This window comes from Macaca fascicularis, chromosome 12, assembly GCF_037993035.2.
Source record: "Macaca fascicularis isolate 582-1 chromosome 12, T2T-MFA8v1.1".
NCBI lineage: Eukaryota > Metazoa > Chordata > Mammalia > Primates > Cercopithecidae > Macaca > Macaca fascicularis.
The window spans coordinates 21,728,871-21,751,092 of record NC_088386.1 but is presented as its reverse complement, the minus strand read 5'-3'; the positions used below and the strand labels follow the sequence as shown (position 1 = coordinate 21,751,092).

The 22,222-nt window shown below is 38.4% G+C and overlaps 1 protein-coding gene and 1 pseudogene across 2 annotated transcripts in view; both read left to right on the top strand.

Annotated features, from left to right (window-relative positions):
• Positions 1 to 10,551, top strand: part of DARS1 (aspartyl-tRNA synthetase 1) — an 83,606-nt gene extending 73,055 nt beyond the window's left edge. Inside the window, exons 11-17 of one of the 2 annotated variants that reach the window (XM_065525427.1) lie at positions 232 to 378; positions 2,173 to 2,215; positions 4,123 to 4,203; positions 5,193 to 5,304; positions 5,482 to 5,553; positions 7,436 to 7,463; positions 9,828 to 10,551. In XM_065525427.1, coding sequence (XP_065381499.1) covers positions 232 to 378; positions 2,173 to 2,215; positions 4,123 to 4,203; positions 5,193 to 5,304; positions 5,482 to 5,553; positions 7,436 to 7,463; positions 9,828 to 9,867 — 523 coding nt within the window. In that variant the 3' untranslated portion in view covers positions 9,868 to 10,551. The remainder of the gene's footprint in view (positions 1 to 231; positions 379 to 2,172; positions 2,216 to 4,122; positions 4,204 to 5,192; positions 5,305 to 5,481; positions 5,554 to 7,435; positions 7,464 to 9,827) is intronic. The other variant, XM_005573043.4, reaches the window with a different exon arrangement.
• An 8,101-nt stretch (positions 10,552 to 18,652) lies between these two features.
• On the top strand, positions 18,653 to 21,725 carry LOC135966522 (glycoprotein endo-alpha-1,2-mannosidase-like protein; annotated as a pseudogene).
• The last annotated feature ends 497 nt before the right edge of the window (positions 21,726 to 22,222 follow it).

Here is a 22,222-nt window from a genome sequence, read left to right as displayed (position 1 = left end):
GTTATAAAGAAAATTTTTAATCCTTTGATGTTACTGTGGTTACAAAAACATAAGATTGAAAAATGGTGTTAGATATTTTAAGTATTTAAATTTCATTCTTTAATAATTTGATATGCTTTTCCTGGTGTATATACTGATTCAAAGATTGATTTTTGTATATTGCCACAGTGACCTCTTGTGGAGGAAACATTTATCTCACACATTTTCTTAACTAAATCATTCTGCAAATAGGTTTCAGACTGAAATTCAAACGGTGAATAAACAGTTCCCATGTGAGCCATTCAAATTTTTGGAGCCAACTCTAAGACTAGAATATTGTGAAGCATTGGCTATGCTTAGGGAAGCTGGAGTCGAAATGGGAGATGAAGACGATCTGAGGTTTGTCTTTGTGATTTTGGTTTTTTTTTACTCTAAGTTCCAGAATCCATGTGCAGAACATGCAGGTTTGTTACATAAGGACACATGTGCTATGGTGGTTGGCTGCACCTATTGATCCGTCCTCCAAGTTGTCTTTGTGATTTTTAAAACCTTAGTAATTTGGTTTAAGGTAAGAGAGAAGGAAAATATTAATAAATGATTTTTTTCACCTGATACACTTATATTTTATTAACTTTGGTATACAGTATGATGCTGTTTTATATAATGTGTGATCTGAAATAAAAATGTTTACTATGGTTTGCTTAAGTTTTCATAATTTTGTTTATAAACACCATTTTCCATTATTTTTCCCTCATGTTTGTAACTCTTTAAAGAGTATAGGGAGTTTTGCCTGTGATTTTGTCTTCTAATATGTTACTTCTCTTTCCAAATTAGTGGTATTAGAGAAAGTAGACAGCAGTCTAAATCCATCCCCACACAGGATCGGGGTATAAACTGTTAACATCCAAAAGTTATAAAAGTCAATATTGTTTATATAGTATCATACATACTATATTATATGTAGTATTTGGTATAGAGTGGGTATTTGTTTTCTCTTCTCCCCTCTGGTCCCTTACGACAGACCTTTACCCACAACCCTCTCCTACAACCTGGAAAGAATAACCCTCCCAGTGTCCCTGGTATTCAGAGTACAATCTAAATTCAGATCATAAACAAATGATGTCGTTTAATAAAGATTGAGGCTGGGCATGTTGGCTTGCGCCTGTAATCACAGTACTTTGAGAGGCCGAGGTGGGAGGATCATTTGAGGCCAGGATTTCGGGACCAGCCTGGACAACACAGATCCTGTCTCTACAAAAAAATTTAAAATTTAGCTGCATGTGGTGGCACACACCTGTAGTCCCAGCTACTCTGGAGGCTGAGGCAATTGGGTCACCTGTGCCCAGGAGTATCAAGGCTGTAGTAACCCACGATCATGCCTGGGTGATAGAGTGAAACCCTGTCTGTACAAAATAAACAAAACATGTAAAGGTTGAAAATTTCTATCTACTTATATTTTATTCAAGACTTCCTTGAATGATTCCTTTAAACCATCACAATACTTATGTATTTTAGGAGGGAAAGGAAATGATTATTGTCACATTTTAGGGTTTTTCAAAAAACAATTCACCCAAAACCATTTTTTGTTGTTTAACAAAAATATACATATATATGGCTTTAAACATTGCCTACATTGCTAGATGATATTTTAAGGCAAAATAAAAATCCTACAAGCTTGAGTAGTATTTTTTTAAGTATTTTAGAAATTGTTTTTACATAGGAAACTAAAGTAACTACCTCTTGGCTACAAATGTAACATGTTCATATAAACACTATTTTAAAACCTTGGATAATACTAATTTTTATTTCATAAACCATTGATAAAGAGTACCAAAAAGGGAAGACTATTTCATGGCAAGGCTAGCCTATATTAGTGTAGCGAACTTTTATTATGTGTAATTATAGGAAATTATTTCATCCATGATATTTCTGAATCGATGAATTGCTAAATTCTGTTTATTGCTTTAATTAAATATTTGAACAGCATCTACTAAGCGCTGAGTCACTCTACCAAGGTATACTCATAAGTGATTTTCAATAGGACTTGCCTTTTAAGAAAAGAGCAGAATAGACAACTGCATGTTTTGGCCAAATTTTGTAATCCCTTGAGAAACTTAAATAGAAGAAGTTCCTTATTAACATTTTTAAGTTGCCGTTTCATCTTCAAACACTGATTTCGCGTTTCTTTTTCAGTACACCAAATGAAAAGCTGTTGGGTCACTTGGTAAAGGAAAAGGTAGGACTCTTGTATATGCTGGATTTCTTTTTCTAATTCTGAAATGTCTCTTGGGACTAAAAACAGTTGCAGAGGGGACTGAGCTTCCTAGAATGGTGTGATTCTGGAATAAATAAAAACTTTAGAGGGACGTTCAAAATTTTTTTTCTTAGAAAAATGAGAAGTATTCAGACAGCCTGCCTTTCTCCCAGATGATTTGATTAACTCAGTATTTAATATTTCTACGAAGTTGTTCTGAGGTGTCTCTAAAAGTGATAGAACGTCGGATTAGTTAGAAATGACCTCCAAGTTATTTGAAATTATTTAGATTTGATCTTCCCTGTGTACCCCTGCTGTTTCATGAGACTTAAAGATGAATGAGCTTCCTCTCTGCCTCTTATGTAATAGCTACTTTCCAATCTCATTTTCTAAAACCAAGACTCCAAAGAGGAGAAAAGCTAAGCTTAGTGTGATCTTTTTAAAAATTTTAAGATACTGGTATAATGAAAAGGAAAATTTGTCCTTGAGCTCCTCCTACTGGTTGCACTTGAAACTGTTAAACTAGAGAACTGATATTTCTGAAGCCATACAATATTCAGTTTATACGTTTAAAATGCTATTTCAGCAGAGCCAATTTCAGTTTGTCAGCTGTTAACATCCTCTTCTCAAGTTTTATCAAAAATGTTGAAAGTCAAAAACGGTTGAAATGCAATTTTTTTTTTTTTGAGACAGAGTTTCGCTCTTATTGCCCAGGCTGGAATGCAATGGCACTATCTGGGCTCACTGCAACCTCCACCCACTGGCTTCAAGCAATTCTCCTGCCTCAGCCTCCCAATTAGCTGAGATTACAGGCACCCACCACCACACCCAGCTAATTTTTTGTATTTTTAGTAGAGACGGGGTTTCACCATTTTGGCCAGGCTGGTCTCGAACTCCTGACCTCAGGTGATCCACCTACTTCGGCCTCCCAAAATTCTAGGATTACAGGCATGAGCCACCGCACCCGACCCTGAAATGTAATTTATTTTTTTTTTAATTAAATCTAGGTCACAGTAAGCATTCTCTAAAAAAAGTTGTAATTTCAAGTTAATGTCATTTATTTCTTTCAGTTGCAGCATTCATTTGAAGAAAACTACCAAAATCTCATGTATATATCTAGATAAAAATTTAAATTGTTGGGAAGATAATCCATGTTTTTCAATGATGAATATTATAAATTACGTCAAATTTCCCAAAATAATTCATAGACTTAATATAGTTTCTATAACAACCAAAAGGATTTCAGATAATTTTTTTCATTATAAAATGCATCAGAATGACTAGATGAACTAGAATAACAAAGAAAAAAGTAAATTCAAAGATGTTTATCAAAGCATAATTTAGAATGGGGAAGAAATTAGAAAGGGATTACATGTTCAAAAAAAAAAGAACAGGAAAAAAATGAATATTTAAACCGTAGGCCTGGCACAGTGGCTCATGCCTGTAATTCTAGCACTTTGAGAGGCCGACATAGGAGGATCACTTGAGGCCAGGAGTTCAAGACCAGCCTGGGCAAACACAGCGAGATTCCATCTCTACAAAAAATTTTAAAAATTAGCCAGGCTCCTATTTAAGCCATGATCACATCATGCACTCCAGCCTAAGCAACAGAGCAAGACCCCATCTCTTAAAAAAAAAAAAAATTTTTTTGAGAACTATGAATAATAAGCAATGCCTAAAAATTAGGTATTGCAATAATTTATGACACCATGGCAAAATGCTATACGATAAAAATGTTACTTGAAGAAAAGCAAGATATTCATTGTATATACAGTATAATTAGAGTAATTATGAAGAACCAAAGTTTTTGTGTAAAAAAGTTAATTACCAAAATGTTAGCCATTTTACTTTTTAAAAATGTATTTTAATTGCATTTATTCTTTTTATAGTATGATACAGATTTTTATATTCTTGATAAATATCCATTGGCTGTAAGACCTTTCTATACGATGCCTGACCCAAGAAATCCTGTAAGTAATTTGGCTTTAAGTAACCCATTTGGGGGCAGAAGGGAAATTTTATTGCCACTGTCAGAATGCATAATGGGAATAATGGTTTTCATTAATAATTTGCAGTTTTGATAGACATACGTATTACCACTGATGTCTGTCACCACTGGTCAAAATGATATTGTAAAATTTGAATATTCTAGAAAATTAATTTTTAAAACCTATGTTAAAATCATTTTCCTTGGTCATTTTTCTGAAGATTAATGAGGGAGAAAGACTATGTAAATTATAAATAGTACTACTAGTTTTGCATACTTTAGCAAATCATCCTGTCATTGACCTTAAACTGGGAATTCACATTGTATCCTGGAAGTTAATAATCTAAATAATGTCTTATGGTCTTTTACCATTTTTCCATTGCAGTGGTTTCTAAATTTTACTGTGCATCAGAATCACTTGGAGGGCTTTTTAAAACATCAATTGCTGGGGCCCACCCAGAATTTCTCATTAGTTGCTCTGGAATGGGAGCCTGATCATTTTGCTGGCCCCACTCCAGACCAACTAACAAATTTCTGGTAATACTGAAGCTACTGGTCCGGGAATCACACTTTGAAAACCACTGGTTTATTGAAAGACAGGGGATTAAAGTAAAAATAATAATAAAGACTCACACCTATTAACTTGGAGTTCCAGAAGTCACCCCAAAATCATATCAAGCTTAAAAACATCTCAGATGATAAAGTGAAATAAGGATCAGCACCGCTTCTTAAAAATTAGATGTGCGCTCTGATTTGTTGTTGGGGGGTGTGGGAGGAGAGCACAAAATTGATATAAACAAAGAAAAAGTTATTCAGCCCTCAGTAGTTTAATTCTACTTTAGAGAACAAGGTTGCATTGTTAATTATAGGAAAAAATGAACTTGCTCTTCATGCAGCAGAGATTTTTTTCTGTATATGTGTAATAGAAATAGGATAGTAGTCACTTGAAGAGTGGTGTTTTTTCTCTTGCAGAAACAGTCCAACTCTTACGATATGTTCATGAGAGGAGAAGAAATATTGTCAGGAGCTCAAAGAATACATGATCCTCAGCTGCTAACAGAGAGAGCTTTACATCATGGAATTGGTAAACAACTTAAAATAATTTAAGAGAGTGTATTTTCTGAAAATAATACATTGTAAACATTTAAAAGACTTCTCGGTCTTTTTTAAAAGTCTCCATTGAACAGTAATTGCTTTTGTGATTTTTTAAGATAAATAAGATGATAAATTATATTTTGTTTTGTTTTGTGTCTTTTTGTAGATTTGGAGAAAATCAAGGCTTACATTGATTCCTTCCGCTTTGGAGCTCCTCCTCATGCTGGTGGAGGCATTGGTAATATTCTGTTATTGCTTACAAATAAGTTCATAAGTTCTAAGTATAATACAAATTTGAATTACAAGAATTTTTAAAAGTCAATTATGACATAAGTGAAAATTTGATTTCCAAGAAACAAAATGAACAGCTAACTTGTGTGTTTTAAAATATTATTGTTATAAAGTTCTAGCCATTTTTTCTCTTAAGAGTTTTTAGAAGCCAAATGCCTTGTAAGTGGAATATCCTGTTTTCTCTCTTGCTACTGTGAGTTCATTCACATTAGCACAAATTAAAACTCTACCTTAAAATATCTCAAAGAGCTGCTAAGTGTTTTTATTGAGATGTAGCACTTGATTGACCTTAAGAACACTTCTACAGTATATGTAAGGGACTGCTTTGCGATTGAAAATCAGTAAATATTTAACTCATCTTTGGATGTCCATATCAAACATTCTTAAAAATTTTGAATGTATAGTTTTATTGAAGTTTTTGTTGTTTGTTTTGGGTTTTTTTGGAAAATACAATATGTACTTACAAAATTTTCAAATTAAAATTGGTAGAGGGACAGTCTTTTCAACAGATGGTACAGAGAAAACTGATGTCCGTTTGCAGGAGATTGAAATTAGACACTTACCTAACATCATATACAAAAATAAACTCAAAATGGATCAAAGGCCTAAATGTAAAACCTATATTTAAATCGCCAATAGGCATATGGAAAAAAATGCTCGACATCACTAAACATTAGGGAAATATAAATTAAAACCTCAGTGAGATAACCATCTCACACCTGTGGCTGTTAGCCAAAAGATAATGGATAATTGTTGGTGAGGATGTGGAGAAAGGGGAATCCGTATTTGTAAATAGTTGACGGGAATGTAAAATTGGTACAGCCGTTAGGAAAAACAGGATGAAGATTCTTCTAAACGTTACAATGAGAATTACCGTATGATTCAGTAATTCCTTATCTGGTCTTATATACCAAGGGAAATAAAATCAGTATGTTGAAGACATTTGTGCACTCTCATGTTCAATGCAGCATTATTTACAATAGCCAAGATATAGAAATGACCTTAGTGTCCATCAGTGGATGAATGGATAAAGAAAGTATAGTATAGATTGAGTATCCCTTACCCAAAATGCTTGGGACCAGAAGCATGTCTAATTTTGGATTTTTTTTCAGATTTTATAATATTTGCATTGTACTTACTGGTTAAACATGCCAAATCTAGAAACCTGAAATGCTCCAGTGAGCATTTTTGGTTTTTTTGTTTGTGTTTTTGAGTATCATGTTGGCATTCAAAAAGTCTCAGATTTTGAAGTATTTTGGATTTTCATATTAGGAATACTCAACCTATTTTATCTATACAATGAAATAACACTCTGCCTTTAAAAAGAAGGAAATCCTGTCATTTGTAGCAATGTAGAGTAACCTAGAGGACATCATGCTAAACAAATTAGCAAATCAGACACAGAAAGACAAATACTGCATGATCTCACATACATATGGTACCTTTTAAAAGTTGAACCCATAGACAAAGAGTAGAATGGTTGTTGGAATGGGGAGAAGTTGGTCTAAGGGTATGAAGATTGAATTAGGATGATTAAGTTCTGGAGATCCATTGTTCTACATTGTGACTGCAGGTAATGTATGCTTGAAAATTGCTAAAAGAGTAGATTTTAAATGTTCTTTCCACAAAAAATATAGGTATGCAAGATGATAGATAAGTTAATCAGCTTGATTTAATCATTTCACAGTGTATCAGAGTGTCACATTGTACACTGTAAATACATACAATTTTTGTCAATTGTAACTCAATAAAGCTGGGCAAAATTTTAAAAATAAATAGCACCAGTTAAGGTCATTACATACGGTTTTTTGTTTTCTTGTTTTTTTAAGTTTCGGGATACATGTGCAGGATGTGCAGGTTTGTTACATAGTAAAAGTGTGCCATAGGGGCTTGCTGCATCTGTCAACCCATCACCTATGTATTAAGCCCCGCATGCATCGCTCTTTTTCCCAATGCTCTCCCCAACCCCTCTCCCAACAGGCCCCAGTGTGTGTTGTTCCCCTCCCTGTGTCCATGTGTTCTCATTGTTCAGCTCCCACTTATAAGTGAGAAAGTGTGGTGTTTGGTTTTCTGTTCCTGCGTTAGTTTGTTGAGGATAATGGCTTCAGCTTCATCCATATCCCTGCAAAGGACATGATGTCACTCCTTTTTGTGGCTGCATAGTATTCCATGGTGTATATGTACTACGTTTTCTTTATCCAGTCTATCATTGGGCATTTGGGTTGATCCCATGTCTTTGCTATTATGAATAGTGCTGCAATGAACATACACGTGCATGTACCTTTATTATTCAGAATCCACAAAGAACTCAAACAAATTTACAAGAAAAAAGCGAAACAACCCCATTAAAAAGTGGGCAAAGGACATGAACAGACATTTCTCAAAAGAAGACATTTATGCAGTCAACAAACATGAAGAAAAGCTCAACATCACTGATCATTAGAGAAATACAAATCAAAACCACAATGAGATACCATCTCACACCAGTCAGAATGGCGATTATTAAAAAGTCTAGAAACAACAGATGCTGACAAGGTTACAGAGAAATAGGAATGCCTTTTACACTGTTGGTGGGAATTTAAATTAATTCAACCATTGTGGAAGACAGTATGGCGATTCCTCAAAGATTTAGAACTGGAAATACCATATGACCCAGCAGTCCCATTCCTCTGGATGTAAACATGATTTTTTTTAAGAGTTGTAGAGATGAATGACAGTGATGATTGCTAACACGGTGAAACCCCGTCTCTACTAAAAAATACAAAAAATTAGCCGGGCGAGGTGGTGGGCGCCTGTAGTCCCAGCTACTCGGGAGGCTGAGGCAGGAGAATGGCGTAAAAACCCGGGAGGCGGAGCTTGCAATGAGCTGAGATCCAGCCACTGCACTCCAGCCTGGGCGACACAGCGAGACTCCGTCTCAAAAAAAAAAAAAAAAAATAGTTCTGATGGTAGATTTTATATGTATTTTAACACTGTTTTTTAAATTGGAGGAGGAAAAAGGAGAATACTGCATATTCGCCTCCCTACAGGAAACCATTGTTTCTAGTTTTCAGCTTACCTTTGCAAAGATATCTTCGCATATACAAAAAGACACACACACACATTTCTTTAAATATTTTTACACAAATTGTAGCATACTATTATATATAAACCATTTAGTAATTTGCATTTTTTACTTAATGTATCATTTTTTAAAATATGAGCCCAGATGGAGAAGAAATACTTTAATGTATCTTATAACTTGTTATCAATAGCTAAAGAGCTTTTTCATTCTTTTTACATCTCTACATGGAATCCATTGAAAGGAGGAACCATAATCTTGTTAACCACTTTCCAAAAATCAGTTTCTTTTTTACAGTCAAAACACTTAGTATAATAATGTACTCCAGAGCTTTTTATCATAGGGTCCACCATGTTAAATGTCTATAGAATTACAATAAATTTTCGCACACTTCTATTATTGCTTAAGCAAGTTTATGGCTCTGATCCTCATTGCCTGGACTATATAATCAGAGTGTGGTATCATTTGAAATGTTCAAGCTTATAAAGTCTTTTGTTTTTCTTATTGTTTACATCATAGATTTTGTTCATTCATGTAGATTTTTTTTCTTTTTTTTTTTTTTTGAGACAGAGTCTCACTCTGTCGCCCACACTGGAGTCTAGTGGCGCGATCTCGGCTCACTGCAAGCTCCGCCTCCTGGGCTCACGCCATTCTCCTACCTCATCCTCCTGAGTAGCTGGGACTACAGGCGCCCGCCACCACGCCTGGCTAATTTCTTGTATTTTTTAGTAGAGACGGGGTTCCACCGTGTTAGCCGCGCCTGGCTAATTTTTTGTATTTTTTAGTAGAGACGGGGTTTCACCGGGTTAGCCAGAATGGTCTCGATCTCCTGACCTCGTGATCTGCCCGTCTCGGCCTCCCAAAGTGCTGGGATTACAGGCTTGAGCCACCACGCCTGGCTCATACAGATTTTTGTGCTTCACATTTTAGACTCCATACCACTTAAGGATATATTACTTAGTCCTTTTCATTTATAGCAGCATCTTTATTTCTGAATCAATACTCAAAACAATTTTAAATAAACCCAAAATAATAGGAGTCATTTTCTTTCCTAATAAGGAAAAGTATTTAGTTTAACAATTATATTTATGTTTATAGTACTAAGTAAGACCCTGAGAGATTTTCAGAAAGGAATTAATGATTATTTTTGTCTTCCCCAGGGTTGGAAAGAGTGACTATGCTGTTTCTGGGATTGCATAATGTTCGTCAGACCTCCATGTTCCCTCGTGATCCCAAACGACTCACTCCTTAAATTCACATCTTGCCTCTGAACTCCAGTGTGGATGACAGAGCGAGACCCTGCCTCAAAAAAAACAAAAAAGAAAGCCACACTTACTCTTTCCAGTAACCTGCTAGTGCACAGGCTGTACTTTAGGTACTTAAAATATGCACTAGAATAAATTTGCAAGGCCCTAAAGTATCACTGTTATTTTTGGAGTAATTCAGTATAGATATGTTTAAAAGAGATTTTTATAACTTCAGACGTGCGTCAGTAGGAAATACTTGAGAAATTAATATGGTTATGTGAAAAATTCATATTCTGTTACTACAGTAAATGTTACGAGTTTTAAACAGTTAAGATTGTACAACTTTTCTTCTTTTCTATATTACAAGGGCCCCAGTGTTAATGTCTTAGATTTTCAGTATTTGAACTTATTTTTTTAAATTCTGACATTGGAATAAGAATATTCAGGTAGCATCTGAAATTTTAATGATTGTATAATTGGCATATCATGGAAAATTAACCAGAAAGTATCAGTTCTTAAAAGTTATGTCTAGAAATTATGTAAAGCAGGCTAAAATACTGGTTAGAAAATATTCAGTGTAATCTTGTATTAAATTGTTAAATTCTAAACTTGAATTTCAATAAAATTTTAAAGCTAATTATAGTTTGTTTTTGTGTAACTTTGTGACCATCTGATTTTATAACTGGTGCTAGGCATTTATAATTTGGGAAAAGAAAAAATACACAACTGGTTTATATAAATAAATGAAGACTAATATGTTGTCAACATGTATTCATTTCAGATATTTAGATGGGCATAGAGATAGAGTTCTTAAAGTTGACAGCTTGGGTCGGTTGACAGTTCATTTCACATGGGTTAAAATATATTGCAGAATTTTGTTTCATTTTTAACTGGAACTGGTACTGATACTTAGTGAACGTCACTAAAATACAGTCCCATCTTATCCATCAAAAAGAAATTTTTGTGTAAGAATTACAATTGGAAGCACTTTCCCTCTAGATTATTACAAATGTTGATGCTAATGTTAATTTTACATGAACCACAAATATTGGGCAGGAACAAAACATATTTTTGTACAGGAAGAAAAAATTATATGCAGAAAAATAGGAGGGTCAAAAAGTTAGGAAGTTACCCCTGGACCACAAACATCTGCCCATTATTTTTGAAAGTTAAAGAGAGTTTTTACCACCTAGATTGTGCAGTCTTTGAAAGTTTAGATTTAGTTCTTATTTTTTTCTTTCATATCCTACCAGAATACCTTAAATATAGAAGGCACCCCAAAAGTATTTCATAATTTAATCCACAGCAAGAAAAAATGAATATCCATCTTTTTCTATAGTATGTAATTGCTAGGCCCTAAAATAATACAATAATATTGGCCCCAGAGCTGTTCTCAATTTCATGTAATTATAGCTTGTTTTAAAATAAAGTTTGTAAAGTCTTACAATGATGTAATCTTTTTTATTGTGAAGGTTTTCAAACATGCTGACCAAATTAGAACATGATAAAATACTCTTGTACCTATTATCCAGTCTTATCAAATTTTAACACTATCACATTTGCTTCAGTTTTGTTTTTTTTTTTTTAATTTTTATGTATTTGTTTTGAGACCGGGTTATGAAACTGGCTAATTTTTGTATTTTGGTAGAGACAAGATTTCTCCATGTTGCCCAGTCTGGTCTTGAACTTCTGGCCTCAAGTGATCCATCTGCCTTCACCTCCCAAAGTGCTGGGATTACAGGTGTGAGCCGCTGTACCTGACCTTCTTTTATATATATATATATTTTTTTGAGACAAGTCTTGCTCTGTGGTCGGCTGCAGTGCAGTGGCATGATCTCGGCTCACTGCAACCTTCTCCCCAGTTCAAGGGATTCTCCTCAGCCTCCCAAGTAGCTGGGATTACAGGTTCCCACCACCACGCCCAGCCAATTTTTGTATTTTTAGTAGAGATGGGGTTTCTCCATGTTGGCCAGGCTGGTCTCGAACTCTTGACCTCAGGTGATCCGCCTGCCTGGGCATCCCAGAGTGCTGGGATTATGGGTGTGAGCCACTGTGCCTGCCTGGCCCTTATTTTTTAAAGAGAAAAATTTTTTTTAAAAATTGTGGGTATAGTTAAGGCACCCTCTTACAGGTAACTATTATGAATTCAACCTTTTATTCTTTTTTCTGTTTTTATATTTTCGCCAAATATTTACGTTTCTATAAATGTAAATGTCTAATATTGTTTTGCAGATTTGATATGTAAATCCTGAGATTTTCATTGGAATTACCTTAAATTTATAGAATAATTTGAAAAGGCTTGGAATTTCCTTCTCTTTAGTCTTCCAGTGAATAAACATGGTATATCTCTTCATTTATTGATTTTTTTAATTGTAGTAAAACATTTTTATATCTTTAAAAGTATTTTGCTTTTTGTGTGATGTTATTGTTTACTCCTATCAGCATTTTATTCTCAAAATTATCAAAGAATTTAGTACTGTTAATGCTGGAGGCAAATATCTTTCCATTTTAGCTCTACATCCTTGTCCTTTGCAGATCTGAAGATATTTTAGCTGAGTCAGAACAGCCTTGCCAAGGATCTGCTAACCATGTGGTGAGGGGAGAAACTGGTGAGGTAGCTTAGTGTTTTTTGTGGCCAGGATTTAATGAGTAATGAAATATTCAGTGTAACAAAATGTAAAAGATCACACTCTTGTTGCCCAGGCTGGAGTGCAGGGGCAGGATCTCAACTCACTGTATCCTCCACCTCCTGGGCTCAAGCAGTCTACCTCAGCCCCCTAAGTAGCTGGGACTACAGGCCCACACCACCACACCCAGCTAACTTTTGTAAGTTTAGTAAAGATACGTAGTAGTTGTCATGTTGCCCAGGCTGGTCTTGAACTCCTGGGCTCAAGCGATCCACCTGCCTTGGCCCCTCAGAGTGCTGGGATTACAGACACGAGCCACCGTGCCTGGCTTGTGTATTTTTTCAGTTTCAGCCCAGAAATAAATGTTCCCCATGAATTCAATCATAATATAGACACTACTTTGTTTACTGTAATTTTATTTAACATTAGCATATTAAAACTGCTTTTAATTTTCCAGTTTATGTTAGAACATCTTACAGTGTTTTTTTTCTACTGGGAATGAAACCATGCCCCAAGGAGTTAAAAAAAAAAAAGTAACAAAAATTCTTGGGTGTGCAGGATAAATGGATAAGAAAAACAACTTAAGACTCGCCTCCCTTAAAAGAAAACTGTCTAAAATCAGTTAAAACCAATATGGCTAACTAGAGTTTACACAGCAAGCTTGCTAATGTTACAGCCTAAAGTTTCACCACATATTTTATACTAACTACCTCCAAATTGGCACATGGGACCCATAAAGAGGCATAAAGAGGTAATACACACACCAAAGAACTTTCCAGACCTCTTCCACCAATCACCTACTAATCCCAGAATCCACCCCCTAAAGGATAAAATCACTGCCTTAACACCAGCACAGAGAGAGCAATTTGAGCTGCACTCCTGTCTCCTTGTAAGTCACTTGAAATAAAAAGCTTTTCTCAGAAACCCAGTGTCATTTTATTGGCTTAGAGCATTGGGCAGTGAGCCCCTTCTGCTTGGTAGCAGGATTGGGATCTCCTTTTCCGTGACATTTTTGAATTGTTAGGAGGGTAAAGAACACTATCAGTTATCAATTTTTATATGTTGCCTTTTTATGCAGCAGTATTCTTGATCTCTTACTCGTTCTAATAGTATTGAGTATCTTATATTTTCAAGATAGGTGGACAGGTGTGAGAAAGGATAGCATAACAGTAAGAAGTATGGATTCTTTTAGCCACACTGCCTGGGTTCAGATTCTGGTTTTGCTCTTACATTAACAAATGTATAACCTTGGATAACTTGCTTATCCTCAGCTTTCCTCATTTGCGGAATCCTACATCATGAGACTATTATGGGAATTAAAGAGTGTAGAACACAGAATAGTGTGGGGCAAAATAAGAGTTTAGTCTTTTCCTGCCTCATTCTTATATTTGCCGATTGCATTAATTAGATGGGTTCTTGAGTAGAGTGTTGAATAAAAGCAGTGATGGAGGCATACTTGTATTTTTTAATTTAAATACGAAAGTCTTGAGATTAAGTGTGATAATTTCTGTAGGTGGTTTTTGTTTTCACTGTGTGTTTTGTTTTTGAGACAGGGCCTTGCTCTCTTAGGCTGGAGTGCAGTGGTGCAATTTCAGCTCACTGCAGTCTCGACCACCCAGGCTCAAGCAATCCTCCCACCTCAGCCTCCCAAGTAACTGGGACTACAGGTGCGTGTCACCACACCCAGCTAATTTTTTGTACTTTTTTGTAGAGACAAAAAACGTATGTTGCTCAGTCTGATCTCGAATTCCTGGGTTCAAGAGATCCACCTGCCTCAGCTTCCCAAAGTGCTGGGATTACAGACAAGAGCCACTTTGCCTGGCCTTTAGATTTTTAATAAACGTCTTTTATCAGGTTAATGAAGATTTCATTTGTTCACTTTCTGTTATGAATAAATTTTGAATTTGTCAAATACTTTATCAGTATTTGCTGTGATTTTTTCATTGTTGTTTGGATATAGTGGACTATAGCAACAGAAATCCCTGATTCAGTTTTTCTGGAATAAATGTTGTTTGATCACTACGTATTATTTTGTGTATGCAGCTGGGCATGGACAACATAGCAAGACCTCATCTCAACAAAAAATGAAAATTACCCAGTGTGGCAGCACATGTTTGTAGTCCTAACTACTTGGGAGGCTGAGCCAGGTGGATGACTGGAGCTCAAGCATTCAAGGTACAGAGAGCTATGATTGTATCACCACACCCTTGCCTGGGTGACACAGTGAAACCCTATCTCTAAAAATAAACATTTTTAAAGTAAATTTTGTGTATGTACTACTGAATTCAATTTGATAATTTTATTTAAATTTTTTTCATTTTGTTCAGGTATACACAACAATTCATTTTAAGTGTACAGTTTTATGAATTTTGGTAATTGTATAGAGTCAAGTAACCTTCACCATACTCAAGCTACAGAACATTTCCACTGCCCCAGAAAGTTTCATAGTGTATCTTTATAGTCAGTCCCCATTGCTAGCAACCCAAGGTCTATTTTTGCCTTTTCTAGAATTTTATATAAACAGAACAATACAGTATGCAGTCTTTTGTATTTAACTTCTTTCATTAAGCATAATTTTTTGAGATTCACCCATGTTGTTGCATATATTAATAATGTGTTTCTTTTTATTGAGTAGTATTCTGTAGAACAGATATACTGTAATTTGTTTATCCATTCACCAGTTAATGGATATCTAGGTAGCTTCCAGTTTTTAATCTATAATGAATAATGCTGCTGTGAGCAATCATTTGCAAGTCTTTATACAGACATGTTTCTATTTCTTTTGGATAGATACCTAAGCATAAATTTTCTGGATTATATAAGTGTACTGTCTTGGTTTGTACTACTATAACAAAATACCATAGATTGCGTAATTTAAAAAAAACAGAAATTTATTTCTCATAGTTCCGGAGACTGAGAAGTCCAAGATCAGGGTGCCAGCAGTGTCTGGTGAGGGACTCAGTCCCTACTTCGAAAATGGTGCCTGGTTGCTGCATCCTCTGGAAGGAACAAATGCTGTATCCTCACATGGCAGAAGGAACAGAAGGGCAAGAAAAGGTCTAAACTACTCTCCAGCCCTTTGATAAGGTGGATAATCCATTCGTGAGGGCAAAGCCTCATGACTTAATCACTTCGCAAAAGGCCCCACCTCAACACCACCACAATGGGAATTAAGTTTCAACATGAATTTGTTTTTTCTTTCCAACTTTTATTTTTGGTTCAAGGGGTACATATGCCAGTTTTCTACATGAGTAAATTGCATGTTGAGGGGGTTTTGGAGTAAAGATTATTTCATCACCCAGGTAATAAACATAGGTAGTAGGCCGGGCGCGGTGGCTCAAGCCTGTAATCCCAGCACTTTGGGAGGCCGAGACGGGCGGATCACAAGGTCAGGAGATCGAGACCATCCTGGCTAACACAATGAAACCCCGTCTCTACTAAAAAATACAAAAAACTAGCCGGGCGAGGTGGCGGGCGCCTGTAGTCCCAGCTACTGGGGAGGCTGAGGCAGGAGAATGGCGTAAACCCGGGAGGCGGAGCTTGCCGTGAGCTGAGATCCAGCCACTGCACTCCAGCCTGGGCGACAGAGCGAGACTCCGTCTCAAAAAAAAAAATAAAATAAATAAACATAGGTAGTTTTTGGTTTTGTTTTGTTTTGTTTTTCTCTCTTTTTCTGGAGTAGGTATTTGTAACAAAATGATAGGTAGTTTTCAATCCTCACCCTCCTCCCACCCTTGACCTTCAAGTAGACCCCCGTGTCTATTGCTCCTTCTTATGTTCACGTGTACTAAATGTTTAGCACCCACTTGTAAGTAAGAACATACAATATTTGGTTTTCTGTTCCTGCATTAATTTGCTTAGGATAATGGCCTCCAGCTCCATCAGTTTGCTGCAAAGGACATTATCTCATTCTTTTCTATGGTTACGTAGTATTCCGTGCTACACGTGTACCACATTTTCTTTATCCAGTCCACTGCTGATGGCTGTGGACAATAGGTTGATTCCATGTCTTTACTATTGTGCATATAGTGCTGTGATGAACATACATGCATATGTCTTTCGGGTAGAACGATTATATTCCTTGGGTATATACCCAGTAATGGGATTGTTAGGTTGAATGGGTAGTTTTATGTTTTTTGAGAAATCTCCAAATTGCTTTCCATAGTAGCTGAACCAATTTACATTCCCACCAGTAGTGTATAAACACTTCCTTTCTTCACAACCTCACCAGTATCTGTTATTTTCTGGCTTCTTAATAATAGCCATCCTCACTGGTGTGAAATGGTACCTCATTGTGGTTTTCATTTGCATTTCTCTAATGATTGGTGATATTGAGCATTTCTTCATATGCTTGTTGGCTGTGTGTCTTCTTTTGAGAAGTGTCTGTTCATGTCCTTTGCCTGTTTTTGTTTTTGGTTTTTTGTATTTTTAGTATAGATGAGGTTTCACCATGTTGGCCAGGCTGGTCTCAAACTTCTGACTTCAAGTGATCTGCCTCCCAAAGTGCTGGGATTACAGGCGTGAGCCATCGTGCCTGGCCCTAACTCATATTTTTAAGTGAATGTATATATAATACATTACTATATAGATGGGCTAAATAAGAATATGTTTTTTAACATGTTGTTAACATAACAATTTTTTTTTTCTTTTTTTCTCCACTGTACATGTTAGGATCTGGAAGTATTTAGACCATTAAAATAGCCTGGGTTTCTTTTGTTGTTGTGTTTTGTTTCTGGGCTATGGTTATAGATTCTAAGTGACACTGCCTTTGGCAGTATCTAACCATAAAAAAAAAAATACAACATTCTCCCAATTTCTGTTTCAGTTCAGTTGGCTGGCACTTGAGGGTTTCTCTAGATTTTGAGTTGTATTTGCTACCTGCTGTGTCAGTTTCTCAAAAGTCAGATAGACTCAGATTAATACAAACATTTTTATTTTTCCACTTTCTGCCAAATGTCAACATCTGTACAAATGATTGGCTAACTCACCAAAGTAGTGCTTTGTTCACCACGTGGTGTTGTAAACCACAAAGTGACTGAGGCAAATCAGCTGATTAGAGGCTTATTTTGCCAAGGTTGAGGACACGCCTGGGAAACAAAACACAAGTTACAGTTGGATCTGTGACCCATGCTTTCTACAGAGAAGGTTTGGGGAACTTCAATATTTAAAGGGGAAAAAGCAAGCAGGAGAGGAAGGGGGAAAAAAAGGAGGGAGGGTAGGCAGTGAGGCAAGCGGATGCATTCTTGTGAGGCTTTGATTAGGGCCCAGTGAATCTGCATTTTACATGTGAAAATAAAGGAGTAGGGGGAAAGTCAATTATGCATTTGTCTCAGCTCAGTAAATCTATATTTTGCATAAGATAAAGTAAGCATGTGAAGTTACAGCCGTCTGGGAACAAAAAAAGGTTTTTTGTGTATGACTCAGTTCCCAAGTTTAACTTTTCCTTTGGCTTAGCTTGTATTCCTTAGATTGTATTTTTCTTTCACAGTGTCTTACATTTCCTCATCAGTACAGCAGAACCCACACCACCAGCCCCTGATGTTCTCTCTCCAGATGGGCTGCATTTGCCATTTCTTCCCCTTGCTCAGCCATAAAACGTTGTCCTTTTATCTCATCAGACCGGACAAAACTTCAACCCTCGTTTCCCCAGGCCTACTTCTCTTTCCCAACACTTACAGAAATGAGTCTTCTGCTCCAAAAGCTGCTCAGGATCTTCCAAATACTCACCTGTCCATTCACTATATTGCAGGTTATTCAACCAATGAAAAACGTGACCATCTTACTATCAAAACCACATGGTTTTGGCGCTGTGGGAGGCGGGCGGGAGCCCAGGCCTGGAGCTGGCACCCTTGGAGCGACGCCCGGAGGGGTCCCCAGGCAGAGCCTGCGCGTCCACTTGGACCTGCACACCTTCTACCATATCGTGGTACCACAGGCCTCAATGTGGGGGCCACTACATTCACTGGGACCCCAAGATCTTGGCCAGCTACCCCCACAGCCGCCACAGCCCCCTAGACAACTTGGGCTCCAGCTTCTACATGGAGCTGGGGCCCTATGGCTACTGGGACCCTAGTGTCCTGGTCCCTTCCTGGTATCCACCCGGCATGGCTGATGGTCACAGGGAACCCTCAGATGACCTGGTGCCTGCCATTCTGGACACCACCCATCAGTGCAGATCCAGGTGACCGGATCCACATCCAACCCCACATCCACATCCAACCCCACGAGGCCAGGACGACATCACTGTATGTGACAACATCAAGTATATCATTGACATGGATGACTCCCATGGTGCATTTTATCCCTGGAAGAACAGCGTGGGCAAGAGCACCCCACTCTTTTATATCTATGGCTCATACCTGACATCCCTTGAGGCCTGGACCCACCCCCTGACACCAAACAGGCCCCGCTATGGGGTCTTCATAGCGCTGCTGGTGGAAGAGGGCCACACCCACATGTCCCGGCTGCGGGATTTGACAGCATGTCCACCTATTTTGTCTCCAGCAGTTTCTCCTGAGGCTCCTCCCATCAGAACTGGAAAGCTGTGAAGAACTTTTGTGATGCCAACAACCTCATGTCCATTCCCAGCGTGGGGCCTGGCTGCATTGACAGACACTAGCATCCAGGCCTGGAACGACCACAATACGGAGAACAGGGTCAATGGCAAGGACTATGACAGGGCCCTGCAGGTGGCCCCGAGAGGGGTGAGGCCCAAGAGCAGCTCCATCATCTCCTTCAATGAGTGGCCCGAGGATGGAGAAGGCCGCTCCCAAGAAGACACCCCCGCCTGTATTTGGACTACCCGCCTCTTCAGCACAGCTTGTACCTGGAGCTGACCCGCCGCTGGGTGAGAACTTCATCAAAGAGAAGGTGCAGTAGCTCAGGTGAGGGGCCTGTAAACACGGGCGTGAGGTGCCGATGCCCTTGCCTCGCTGGAATGTCACCACGTGGGGCTCCACTGGGGCTGGAGGCACTCAATCCTTCCCACGTTGGCAGCTGAGTGCTTCTGGGTGGGCCCTCAGGCCTGGGCCTGTGTAGCACAGAGCCGGTTCCTCAGGCAAGTGGTGCTGGGGTGCTGTGGGGATGGGAACCACCAAGGCTGACAGGTGACTGGACTTAGCCCAGGGCAGCTCCATGTCCGGGGAACACTTTCATATAACCCCTTCTAGTTTTGAACTCCGCAGCAGGCCAGTGCTGTGTGGTGGCCACCTAGTCACCGCCCTTGGAAGGGTGTCAGGGTCTGGGCTCGCATGCGCCCTGCTCCCTTCTGCCAGCCTGCGTCCTCTCCTCAGTCCTCCTTCCCACATCGTCTGTCTTCTCTAAGCTAGGGAGCCATATTGAGACTTCTAAAAAGGGAACTTCTAGGTTTAAGCTCCTCCCAGTAGACTCCTGAACCCAATTATCTGGAAATCATCCTGAGCGCTCTCAGGTTCATTGAACACTTGCTCCTCAAACACGTTCCTATGTGCCAGGTGCCAGGGAAAACTTGACCAAGGAGCGGTTCCTGTCCTGAAACTTACAGGACCCAAGCTTTCCTTATCCAGTGCAGCCTTGTAGCTAGTGCCTGGGCACAGGCGTTTTTCTTTTTGCAGTTTTACCCAGTGTTGGGAGTTCAGTTCTTTTTACTCCAAAAAATACCTCTATGTGGCTGGGCACAGTAGCTCACGCCTGTAATCCCAGCACTTTGCGAGGCTGAGGTGGAAGGATCACAAGGTCAAGAGTTCGAGACCAGCCTGGCCAACAGGCGAAACCCCATCTCTAAAAATACAAAAATTAGCTGGGCATGGTGGTGGGCGCCTGTAATCCCAGCTACTCAGAAGGCTGAGACAAGAGAATCACTTGAACCTGGGAGGCAGAGGTTGCAGTGAGCCGAGATCCTGCCATCGTACTCCAGCCTGGGCAACAAAAGCAAGACTCCGTCTCAAAAACAAAATGAAACAAAACAAAACAAAAACAAAAAACCCAAAACCTCTGTGCTCCAGAGCCTGCTTTTTCCCAGATGCATATTTAGCTCTAGGGAGAGGAATAGGAGGACACCCCCTCCCTTTAGCTGCCTGAACTGAATGAGGCCCACTCACTAAAGCCATGTCCAGTGCTCCTGTGATTTGTGGTAATTAAATATGAACTGGTATTCTAAAAAAAAAAAAAAAACATGGTTTCACACCTAATTTTTCTCTAAAATTTCTGTTACTTTGTCTCTTTAACTAGGTTTTATTTTGTTTTGTTTTTTGGGGTTTTTTTTTTGAGACAGCATCTCACTCTGTTGCTCAGGCTAGAATGCAGTAGCACCATCTTGGCTTACTGTAGCCTCTGCTTCCTGGGTTCAAGCGATTCTCCCGCCTCAGCCACCTGAGTAGCTGGGATTACAGGTGTGCGCCACCACCCCCAGCTAATTTTTGTATTTTTAGTAAGGCGGGGTTTCACCATGTTGGCCAGGCTGGTCTCGAACTCTGGCCTCAAGTGATCCACCGGCCTTGGCCTTCCAAAGTGCTGGGATGATAGGCGTGAGCCCCCATGACTGTCCTCTTTAACTAGGTTTTAAACAATTTGGTGTAGCAGCGTGGAATCAGAAAACTTCAGGTTCAGATTTTGACCTGACACTAGGTATAGTTCTGAGCACAGAATTCACATCTGTAGAGTGGAGTAAATGATGCTTTCCTTGAAAGAGTATGAGGATTAAATGAGACCCATAAGCAAAGACTCTTCTATAGCTCCTGACATATAAAATATATTCACTAAACAAGTATTGTTAATGCTACGGGTAGGGACCACATTGTAAACTTTTTTTTTTTTTCTTTTTCAGACAGGGTCTCGCTCTGTCACCCAGGCTGGAGGGCAGTGGCAATCACAACTCACTGCAGCTCAACCTCCTGGGCTCAAGTGATCTTCCCACCTCAGCTCCCAAGGATCTAGGACTACAGGCACACACCTAGACAATTTTTTATTTTTTGTAGAGATGGGGTCTCACTATGTTGCCCATGCTGGCCTCAAACTCCTGAGCTCAAACTCCTGAGAGGCTGAGGCAATCTACCTGCCTCAGCCTCTCAAAGTGCTGGAATTACAGGTGTGAGCCACCATGCCCTGACCACATTTTAAACTTTTTGTAGTCCCATACTCATAGCATAATGATGAGTATATGGCATGTGCCTGATATTACTTACAAACTGATGACTTAGTTTTGGGAGTTCGGAGATAAAGCTGGTAATAATAAACCAAAGATAGAATGTATTTATTCTAGAAGTTTTATTTTTACATTCACACCTGACAGTGTATTATGTACCTTTGTGTTTGATAGTGTGTGTGAATATATTTAGTTGAAAGATGAAAATATGACCCATAGGCCTTTCTTTAAAATGAGCTGTCTGCCTAAGGCACTTTGCAAAATCTTACCACTTTTTCTCTACAGTCTTTCTTCAAATCATTATGTATTAGCTTAATTAAAATGAGCTGCCAGACTCATAATTTCTACCCAGAACATTAAACTGGTAGCTGCTACTATTTCTCATGGATAAAGATACCATGTTCCTAGAGCAAGAAAATTCTCTGCTTTCAATGTAAGTAATATTGAAGGAACTTTTTTTTTTTTTTTTTTTTTGATGTGGAGTCTCTCTCTGTTGCCCAGGCTGGAGTGCAGTGACAGGATCTTGGCTCACTGCAACCTCTGCCTCCCATGTTCAAGCA